The sequence below is a fragment of the Bombus vosnesenskii genome, unplaced genomic scaffold (genome assembly GCF_011952255.1).
Source record: "Bombus vosnesenskii isolate JDL3184/JDL3185 unplaced genomic scaffold, Bvos_JDL3184-5_v1.1 scf7180000013294, whole genome shotgun sequence".
NCBI classification, from domain to species: Eukaryota; Metazoa; Arthropoda; class Insecta; order Hymenoptera; family Apidae; genus Bombus; species Bombus vosnesenskii.
The window spans coordinates 1,769,438-1,780,766 of record NW_022882945.1 but is presented as its reverse complement, the minus strand read 5'-3'; the positions used below and the strand labels follow the sequence as shown (position 1 = coordinate 1,780,766).

The 11,329-nt window shown below is 38.5% G+C and overlaps 2 protein-coding genes across 9 annotated transcripts in view; one reads left to right on the top strand and one right to left on the bottom strand.

The window, feature by feature from the left end:
* The first annotated feature begins 405 nt into the window (after nt 1-405).
* On the top strand, nt 406-1,806 carry LOC117232934 (endoribonuclease LACTB2). The gene is made up of 3 exons (XM_033492727.1): nt 406-779; nt 859-1,498; nt 1,571-1,806. Exons 1-3 carry the CDS (start codon nt 652-654, stop codon nt 1,682-1,684), a joined length of 882 nt encoding a protein of 293 aa, XP_033348618.1. The 5' UTR covers nt 406-651; the 3' UTR covers nt 1,685-1,806.
* A 61-nt stretch (nt 1,807-1,867) lies between these two features.
* Nucleotides 1,868-11,329, bottom strand: part of LOC117232933 (nuclear factor of activated T-cells 5) — a 58,632-nt gene continuing 49,170 nt past the window's right edge. For 4 of the 8 annotated variants that reach the window (XM_033492725.1, XM_033492719.1, XM_033492718.1 and 1 more), the window contains 4 exons: nt 8,555-8,846; nt 6,570-7,088; nt 5,879-6,343; nt 1,868-5,709 (listed from right to left, as the gene is read on the bottom strand). In XM_033492725.1, coding sequence (XP_033348616.1) covers nt 3,425-5,709; nt 5,879-6,343; nt 6,570-7,088; nt 8,555-8,846 — 3,561 coding nt within the window. In that variant the 3' untranslated portion in view covers nt 1,868-3,424. The remainder of the gene's footprint in view (nt 5,710-5,878; nt 6,344-6,569; nt 7,089-8,554; nt 8,847-11,329) is intronic. The other 4 variants (XM_033492724.1, XM_033492720.1, XM_033492722.1 and 1 more) reach the window with 4 other exon arrangements.

Sequence of the window (11,329 nt, the reverse complement as noted above, 5' to 3'; positions counted from 1 at the left end):
AATACGAATATATAAATTTAATCCAAGGTAAAGGTATTGAAATATTTCTAAGAAGTAGATATGAAGTATTATTTTATTTTTTAACTAAATTTTCAATTAAACATACTTATATTGATTTAAAATAAAATATTTTCCTCTACTTTTTATATGATGTAGTAAGAAAAAAATAATATACTGTGCATTGTGGTGAACTAATTAAAAGTTATGTTTTCCGAGTGAAATTTAAAATTTGTACTGCGTTTTAATCAATGCTCTTCATCTGATATTTTTTGCAAAATATTGTATGTAACTATGTACTCTAAGTACTACAGAATCTATGACACTTATAAAGCAATAAAATAAAATAAGCGATAAAATTCATAATTTTATATGCTTTGCGCTATCTACTGTACTAAAGAAAAAATTTTCCCTCTCTAGTTGTACAAAGCAATAAGAATGACATAGCAACGTATTTTCAAATTAGACATGTAAGTACTTTAGCGAGTCATGACTTGGCTGATAATAATATATAAATTTATCTATATCTGGCAATAGTCACCGTTTAGAAGGTGCAGAAAACGAACCAATGTACGTATAGCTTAAACACAATTTAATTTATTTTCGACAATATTCGAGTTAATCTCATTTTCTCTTTGGGTTTACCGGCAAACTATGAAAGTTTTAACTGATTTACCGTTAGTATCAAGATTATCTTCGAGAGTCATACGAATTTTAGGATGTAACAAAGGAGTTCTGACATTACAAGGCACAAACACATATCTTGTTGGTACAGGTACTAGGTAATAAATGTCAAATTCATTGGTTAAAGAGGTTGGTGGTATATGATATCTAATGCAAATTAATATTTATCTTTTACAGACGCATATTAATAGATGCAGGTGAAGAAAAATCTTCCAATGAGTATACAAAAGTATTGCGTGAAGTCTTAGAAAAAGAGAAAGCAACTATTCAACATTTATTAATTACACATCATCACGTTGACCATTTAGGGGGAGTAAATTATGTTTTAGATATGTTAAAAGAAACTGATACCACAGGATGCACCAGTATAGTGTGGAAATTACCAAGAGCTTCTAATGACAAAAACTCCAGTAAACTTGAAACGCAAGTTCAATGGGAAAATTTAAAAGATAAGCAGATAGTGGAAGTAGAAGGAGCTAAACTTCGTGTTGAGTATACTCCAGGACATGCATCCGATCATGCTTGCTTTATGCTCGAAGACGAAAAAATACTGTTTAGTGGAGATTGTGTTCTTGGTGAAGGTACTGTCATTTTTGAGGATTTAGAAATCTACCTGGCTTCTCTGAGAAAAATGTTGGGAATGCAGGCAAAAACGATATATCCAGGTCATGGGCCTGTAATAGAAGATCCAGAAACTGTAATTAATTATTATATTAAACACAGGTTAAAACGAGAAAATGACATTTTAGGCATCCTGCAGCAAAATGCAAAAGATAATACATTATCTGAAGCAGATATTGCAAAATTTTTAAACATGGTAATAATCATTATTTCATTTTTGATACATATCTAAACATGTGATGCATAATATAAAAGTTAATATTTCTAGAATGTTTCAAAACATTTGTGGGAAGCAGTAATCTACAGCATAGAGCGTCATCTTGATAAATTAGTAAAAGAAGGTAAAGTGAAAGGCGAGAAAGGAAAGTGGCAAAGTATGTAACTAAAATGATTTTAGCAAATTATTTAATTTAAAATGTAAATTGTTAAATTATCTATAGTGTTTATAAAATGTTTGTAAATATTATACAAAAGGAGAAAATACAATGTTCTATTGTTTCATGATTTATTTATAATCTAATACTATGTCTATACCCATGTCAGTTGAGAAAATCATCGAGAAAGCGATGCTGTGAAACATTTATTCGACTTACAGGAACAAAATGATAATACATTATTTACGAATTTTGTTTTTCAATATTTAGGCTGACAATGCTAAAAATGTGCGTACAGTGTACAATAATTGTTACAAAGATTTTCACGAAGTATATGCCACATAATATAATAATCTGCTTAGTTGATTAATGCATTCATAGTCTTCTTATTTATTTTACGGGTTCATTAAAACACGTGACACGTGAATAGATGCTCGATATAAAATATATACTTTGCTACAAAGACATATCACGACAATAAACGTTTCAATATCTTCATTATAAAATCTGTTTTCTATTAGATAATATTGGCGAGTATTCATACACGCGGTATATAGCACCCCTTATTTTGAACAAAGGGGAAAACCCCGACGTAACATGATGTTACAATATAAATCTATATATACATATATATAGATTTCGTTTATATCTTTAATAAGCTCACTTCATCTAATCATCTGTTTCTCTCTTTGGGTAAACGTAAAAAATATATATATATATATATTTATATGCACTCTATATATATATATATAAATCTCAATGATATATATTTCTATGGTATTAATTATTCTTCGTATGGACATATAATATAATCTCTCTGTTGTTTTGTATTTGTCTAGTAATTATCGATAACATCATCAACGCAATCACATAATATCCTATTAATTGATATTAATCGTTAACAAAAAATTGTATTTATTAAACAACATACGAAATATATTATACTTAAAAACATATAATAGAAACGACATCAAACAACAAGATGATTCATTTGTTAGAATGAAATCAAGTCAAAGAAAGAAAGATGCTTTAATGTATTAATGAACTCCTGTAGGATTCTAATTCAAGGTACTGTGAAAAAACATAACTTTTGTTACACTCAATTCCGATGGCTCCACTTAAAGTTGAGTGGGGTCAGTACATTGTTGATTATTACAACACATATACACACGTATCGTACTTATAATGTTCCTTTTCCGCAATGAGAAAGACCAATCGCAGATACTTTACAATAGAGAAAAGGCACCTGGATGCGCAAGAGACATTTGATGGAGATAAATAAAATGAATTATCACATTCGACAACTCGTAGAAAAAGGAAGATAAAGGAAACTCTAATTGTCGCGCTCTTGTGCGCCCGTCTTACTTAAAACATTAAAAGTTTTCAATTGTTACAAAGGTGGTGCTAACTTCGTCCATTTTCATCATATAAAAACGGATTTCATATCTATCACATACAAAGTCTGAAACGACAATGTGGCACAAATATATAACTCGTACCGAGCCAAGACTATATCTCTCATACTCAACTGGTTGGAATTAATTACTCTCATTCGTTCAGTCGTTCTCTCTCTCTCTCTTTCCCTCACTCACTCACTCTCTCTCTCTCTCTCTCTCTTTCTCTCACTCACTCTCTCTCTCTCTCTCTCGCTGGCTCGCTCACACATTTCCTTTCCCTCACGCCTTCTCTCTGTATCCTAAGATACATCGAATACACAATTATATTTTAATGACAAGAATACGGCAGTACTACATAAGAAAACCGTTTTGAGGATCGAAGCAGCTCGGATTTATGTAGCTTAACAGATCATGCTCTGACATCGAGGTAAGCTCTTGAGGCAACATACCATCTTCCTGCTTTCTAACAGTTGTACCGTTTGCACTATTAGCTGCATTTGCTATAGGTGGGTTTACATTTTGACTGTTGGGTGTTTTATTCGCCACTTGTTCAACGATATTATTCTGGCCTGAAGGTGATTTAGGCAAAATACCCTCCATAGCACTGTTCATTAATTGCGCGCTTTGAGTGGCCACACTATTTAATATGTTCTTCGTTGCGATAATGGCGTGCGCGGTTGTCGTAGTAATGGGTCGATTGTTAATAATATCTTGAGTAGCGTTAGTAATTACATTATTAATCGCTTGCTCGGCATAATTAGTTAGCCTTTGTTGAGATGGTTCCTGGGCCGCTCCACTCGCTAGAGCAGAACTAGCTTCAGCAACGAAACCTGCCGGCTGATTTAACATGGAACCGATATCTTGTTGCACCGCCTGTTGCATCGCTTGAGCCGCTTGCGCTTGCTGAACCGCTTGCTGAACAGCTTGAACTTGTTGTACAACTTCCTGCGTAGCTTGCTGCACCGCTTGTTGAACTACTTCCTGCGTTGCTTGCTGGACAGCCTGCTGAACGGCCGGTACTTGAACTTGTTGTACCGCTTGCACCTGTTGTACAGCCTGCTGGACAACTTGCGCATGCTGCACCACATGTTGAACAACTTGCTGCTGCGCCTGTTGCACAGCTTGGACCGCTTGCTGCTGTGCCTGGGCGACAACCTGTTCGACTTGCTGTTGCGCTTGTGCGACAACCTGTTCCACTTGATGCGCTTGTTGAATCGCTACAACATCTTGTTGTATAAGACCCGGAATCTGCGGAATGTGCTCCGCCGCTGTCGACATACTCTCGTTCGTAACTTGTAACGGATTATGAGATGGTACACTAACGTTAGAATTCGACGTACCGGTCGCAGCCACGGACGGCTCCTGCATCGACGGTAAAAGAGCAGCGTTGATAGTAGTGAGCAAACTATCGCCGTTAGTCTGCTCCGAGACCACTGATGCGGGCGATGGAACGGACGTTGCAGCATTCCCCGGCAAAGGTGTCACGGTTTGACCCGGCAGGAAAGCTTCGAGAATCGTCTTGACGTTATTTGGTGGACTACTTCTATTTTGTTGGGGGCTCGAGATCGTTTCGTGATCAGTAACTGCGGAAACATGACTCATTATGGTATTACTATTGGGATTTACGGTACGCAGAGGGGACACCAATTGATGAGATTCAGCGCCAGAGTTAACGAGAGTATCTAACTTGACGCCTTGAGGGGAAGAAGCTAAAATATTGGAAGCTTGTCCTTGCTGAGGCTGGCGTCCTGTAGTAATAATGGAAGCTCGTTGTTGTATGGTACCTACGAATCCATTCTCTTGACCCTCAGCCTCTTTGACGTTCGACTCGATATGGTTGAGATATTTTTCTACGCTATGGGCACTCTGTGCAGGTAGCTGTCCGTTTGATGTAGCAGTAAAATTTGGTAGTGTAGCGAACTCCGACTGATGATGCTTCATGCGAAGATCAACAACACCGCCGCCCTGAAGACTTCCATTAGGGCTGCCTTCTGCCGGCAACATCGGATTAGTTTCTTTGTTGATATGATGAGGACTTAGAACTTTGACTTGAGATGTTTCGTGCATACCTCCGAAGGTGTTCTGGTGTGTCGACACCAACGACAATGGATGTGGATTTCGCATTAGATCTACCACGCCGAGGAGATTGACCGCCTCTTGCACAGGTGAACCGTTCGCCGTCACAGGAACTGACCTAATCATATTAGCCTGAGGTGCTTCCCTCGAATTCTCGCTGACGAGCTGTTGCAACGGGCTGGTACCATTCGAACTGTTCGCAGTCGGCGTCGGTATACTCTGCATGCTGTTTTCGCTAATCATACTGTTTTCGCTATTCTCGTCTAGTACCTCGGTCTTCAAATTATCTGGCAGAATTAATTGAAGATTCGAAGATGATCTGCGATTTAAAAGCGGATTCGCTACCAAAGCTGGTGGCGGCATCATCACGTCAGGCGGTGAATTTTGACAATTTGAACTTTGTGCAGCCCACATCATAACGGGTGTTACCTGAGAGGATGCCGTCACCGGTGGCGGACTTGGATCGCTCTTAAGAGCTTCCGGTGTTTGAGATGTTGGCTGTTGTGGCTGTATAGTCGTTAAGAAATTTGCTGTTCCTGCGGCTGCTTGTGTAATCAGAGCTGAAACATCATTACTTTGTATATATACGTCTAATATCTACAAATCATTTATAAACGATACTTCATTTGATTACTTCCCTTTTTGTATGTTTAATTGTCATAATCATATAATTCTTTTAAGAGAGGACAAGAGAGTTTTATTACATACAAAGATGAAAGATTCACTTACTGTTTGATGTTACACCTGTAGTTAGAGACACTGCTGCAGGAGATGTTGCTAGAGTAGTATCACCGTTAGTAGTGGATAGAGGCGAAGTTATAGACTCGATTTTGCCCACAGATGGTTCGGGTGGCGTAGATGCAGCGGTATAAAGGAAAGTATGAGGCTCGCTCGTTTTTCCAGACGATACCGCGTACAATTTTACGCTAACCGTTTCCGAGGGTGCCAGATCTTGCCGCCTGTATGCAGGTACCACACAAACCAGGTGCGTTTGTTGCAGAAACTCCTTGTCAGGTAGAACCGCGCACTCCCAATGCGGCTCCAAACTACTCGATAGATCATCGTTGTCTAGTTGAAATACTACGCGAGTATCTTTCAGAAAATTCTTTCCAAGTATAAATAATTCTAATCCTCCGGTACATGGACACGATGTGAGTGATTTCTTACAGATCTCCGGTATTCCCGGTGGTTGAGCTAAAACGATCAATTATATCAATGGAATATAATTATCACGCTTTTATTTTAGCAAAAAGATTTCTTATGTTTTAAGGAACACTTTATATTTATCAAAAATGACTTTTCCCACCTTTTTTAATCTTAAAACATTCGCTAAGGATAAAGAAGTCGATCGAATTAAAAGAACCGCGGCCAAATTAAATTTAATTAAATATAATCTGAAAAATCTTATTGCGATACGTACTGCAAACTATCGGTTGAGAACAAACTTGCAAAGTTTCCGAACTACCATCGGGATGAGTGATTCTAGTACGAAAAACCATGCGACAACGAGTTGATTTTTTCTTGCTACGTCCTTGAAGCACTCCGGCTTCCTGAGGGAATCTGTGCTCCACGTCGACGTTCCGTTCTTTCAAAATACCGACGCAGTCGCACGTGACCATCATGTCTTTCGCTGGATCCATGTCCACCTCGATCACGATGGTACCGTCGATTTTCCGTTCGATGCATGGCGTTGAATTTTTACCGCTTACACGGCAAGCTTGGTAAAACATATGGGGAGCGACACGACCAAGATCCGTGCCGATGAAAACTTGAAGGGTAGTTGGTTTATCGTAACCAACGAGACGAACAATTGGAAATCCATTTCCGGTTCGATCCTTCACTGCTCCTCTCGAACCTTCCGTCTGATAACGAGCTCTGTGCTGTTGCTCGGGTTGACAGATAATTTGCAATTGCACCTTTCCATCTGTAGAAGCAGTACCTGTAAGTTGTACAAAAATACCATATTACAATATGTTCAATCGAACCGAAGATTCGAAAATTGTTGTCTTCGAAGCTTAAGCTTCGTACGTTAAAAAACTTTGTTATCCTTCTCTGATTTAATTATCAGGATATAGAAATGATACCGAGAAAAATATGTATCGATAAATACGATTGACAGTCGTAAAAATATGCTGATTTCTCTGGTTCTAACTTGAGAAATAGAATTGTGTAACAGGCATCATTCGCAGATATCGTTCTTATAATTCCATTCTTTCCGAACGAAGAGACGAGGAGTCGACGAGGGAAAAGTGTTTTAAATTCTCATTTTAATACGAAGAGAGGAAACAACGTGTGAAAGTTATATAATTTCGTTTGACCTATATTCGATAATGCGTTTTCATATCGGTGAAACAATATCGACGATTTATTTTAACTGGATATTGAACGGTTCCTAAACAACGAAGATAACTTATCGTTACGGTAAAAAGTCTGACGGGAGGTGAAATATTTCGCCAGAAGTGGACGTATCGAACTAATGACTAGCCGAATACCAGCGACAATATGGTCGAAAAAAAAATCATGCTAGCCGAAGGTTATCGGTTTGTATTATTCTCTAAGACAAGTTACAAAAATTTGTCGTCTGTGATCTTTTTCGCTTTCCCTTTCCTTCTTTCTTCCGTCCTCCTTTCTGTTCATCATCATCCAGATACAAACAAGAGTCTTCACGCGTAAAGTTTATTTAACATATTTATCTAACGAACTCGTGCCTCCACTAAAAATGAACAATTAACACGCGCCCGACAATATAAACAGTACGCGGCGCGTACTGATCGCTTTGATAACGGCGCTGTCCTCTCAAAATTCCCATTGTAAATTATCCTCTCGAGAAATTCAAGAACATCTCTATAAGACGACGCGGCGACAGGAGGAGTATCGTTATCTCTGCCTCGTGACCTCGCGCAGACCTCGCGACTGGTATCTCCACCAAAAAACCGCAATATCAACGGCAATAAATTTTCAAAGCCGTCTGTCGAGAGAACAGTTTGCTCTCTTAACAAGATCGATAAACTCAACGGCATCGTTTCGGATGTTCGATAAAATGAAAAGGGTTAGCGACAGATCCGAACGCGACACTCGTCGAACCTCCAATGACAGAAGAGAAAGGATAAAGATGAAAAAGAAAACGAATGAGCGCGAGTAACCGCTGAAATATGCGAAGAACATGCGAGAAAAACATGACAAGTCCAACTGTATCGATTTTTTTCATATTCCATATATTTGCGTAAACGTTCGCGAACTAATTATGAAATTACAATTTTCATAATTTGATATAATATCGATCATCAGATTTTTAGATTCCTTATCATGTTCTTTTCTTATGGTCATCCCGTATTAAAAAAAAAAAAAAAGAAAAGAAAAAAAAGAAAGAAGACACATGAGAACAAACGTGTGTCCTGCACGTACACAGTTGAGAGGTGAGGGTGACAGGGCCCTGCTGAGTCCTCTTAGCAAGGACACCCAAGCCTGGACGAGATCTCGAGACTTCCACCACTCTCCCCGTGGCTCCGTTTCCTGTCCTATTTCCTGAGATCGTAGCTAATCCACCTATTCCATTGGACGAGCCTCTATTGGCCGTCTTGCTGTCAGAATTGGTCGTGTGTGTAACCTCCGGGAAGGAGAAGTTCGCGTCCTCGGACTCCAGCTTAATGTCCATCTTTCTCCTCTTTGAATCCTCCTCGCCGGCGCCGTTCCAAGCCTGTTAAGACCAACAGAATGGATTGATATAGAGAGGCGTGAGTATGCGTGCGTGCAATGTAGCTGCCTTGGTCAATTTAACGAATCAAACCGCTGATCGACCGGGTTCAACTACCGTTAGAGACCGGTCAGTGTCGCCGTCGAATCAACGACGATCCCATGGCGGCTACGAGTGATCGCATTAGATTTCGCTTACGTACACGGTAGAGAGTGGCGTAACTTTCGAAGGAGAAGCTTCACGGGCTTTGACTAAACATATCAAGCGGAGATGCTCTCTTGGGGAACGTTCTCGGGGTTGGTAGAAATAGGATGTTACAAAGAACGAGGGTCAAACGTAGTTTACCAAGCTCTCTCAGTGTTAGATCTTTTCTATTGCTAGCTTTGAAACGAGAAAGATATCTCGTTGATTTGGAAACTATGATTTTGGAACTGTGTGAGAAAGGCAGTCTAATGTACGCTATAGCAGATAACGCCTAGATGACAGATAATGAAATAGATAGATAAGAAGATAATATAAGGCCTTTTGTTATAGAACGACGCGTTAATGGTGAAAGTATCTTACTCTGTTTGTTTTATCTGACGAGATTTTGCTTCGCAAGTCTTTAACGATCGAAAGTGGCTACCGTAAGCGTTCCACTATAGTATCTGAAATCAGCCGCGATACTTTGGGCAATATCAAGTGCTTAACCAGCCTGTAATATTTACTCAATTATCACGGACTATATCGCGGTCGCGTTGTAAGCAACGCATTATTAAAACGTATGATCTGCGTGAGCCTCGTCCGCGTATAACGTACATACGTATGTACACGAACGTGGCCGAGCTTCGCGGCATTATCCATATATCGCGTTGTTACGCAACACGCAGACCGAGAATAAGTTTATCACTGCATGTATCGATATCAATCAAAGCTCGGTGGTGGCTGCGGGACACGCATGTTTGTGCAACACGATAAAAGTCAGGAGGAGTGAAAAGAAAAAGCGAAGAATAAAGAAAGGAAAAAAAAAGAATCGCGCGATTTCTTTCGAGTATCTTCACAGATACCGCTGCACGTTTCTGATAGTTTCACAATATTTCTTTTAACAGGACGTTGACTGGATCGCTGTGTGTTGCATACGTACGGGATAAAAATAATTTCGAGACAACAGACTCGCCGGTTCGAGATCTTTCACTTCCTCCACTTCCTTTGCGTGTTACGACACCGGATGAAACACGAAGATATATTTTTTTCTTCCTTTCTCAATTTTCTTACGAAGCCCGTAACAGTTAGAAAAATTCATCGGATAATACAACAATATATTATTTGATAACAGCGCAAATGTAACGCTATTTTCATGACGATAATAGTCGATAATTCCGTGCTTGTTGCTTCTGCCAGTCGCTTTTGTCACGTTCACGATAACCCGCCGCGATATACGTATAAACAAAATGCTAGTAACATCGAAGTTAGCATGCGATAAGTGAACATGTTTCTAACGTTTGAACTGTTTTAAATGACTAAGGAGATCTGCTTTGACGTAGATATATACGTAATTATCCGATTCGTACAGTATCGATGAGTTTGAACGATTTGAAATAATTCCCGGCACTCGAACGATGATCCTCTATCGATGGTTCCGAATTATTTCGATTCATCAACTTTCTAATATCAAGTAACTATCGTATAAACTCTGTGCTATCGATCGTAAGTTTGAGACTATCCCTTTGTAAAATTTTGTTACGATTTTTGACCAAATTGAAAAATCAAAGAAATAATCGTAACACGAATCTTCCATTTTTCGATATTGTCCACGTATTCTTTGACTTTGAAAATACACGTTTACAATATTTATTTCGAGATCAATTTAACAGAAAACCGTGAATGATACAACCGCTACGCTATTTACGATAATTCCACTCTCGCTTTGCACTTCGAAGCTGAACAACATATGAGAAATCTTATATACAAAATGACAAGTGAAAGAATGTCAATTCGTCTTAAACCTCCTCCTGTATCGATCAATGATTAAATCTTATTCGAACCGACAATACTACCGATCTTATTTCTGTTCTTTTATCGATAAAAATTTCACTAATTTATATAAGATCAAACAGAGTTCGATATCGACATTAAACGTTTATCAGAGTATCTTCTTACAACATCGACGATTAATACTTTTTAATAAATTGCATAACGCAATAGAACTTCGTTTATACGAACAAGTGAATACTAATACTCAGATATGTGAATTCATAGTTAGGCCTCTACTTTCCGAAATATCGAAAGTAATTTTAATTATACGAACATGTACACTCATAGTGAACATAATGCAATCGTTCGAGGGATTCATAACAAAAAGCATCTTTAATGTCTGTTCGATACATTTCAAATTTTATAAGCGAGACATTCATTACACGATTCCTATGAATCTATCTACGAATTAAGAAGAGCTGAAGAGGATAGCCAGTTGAACTTCTATCATAGAAACTATTCGAACTATCCGA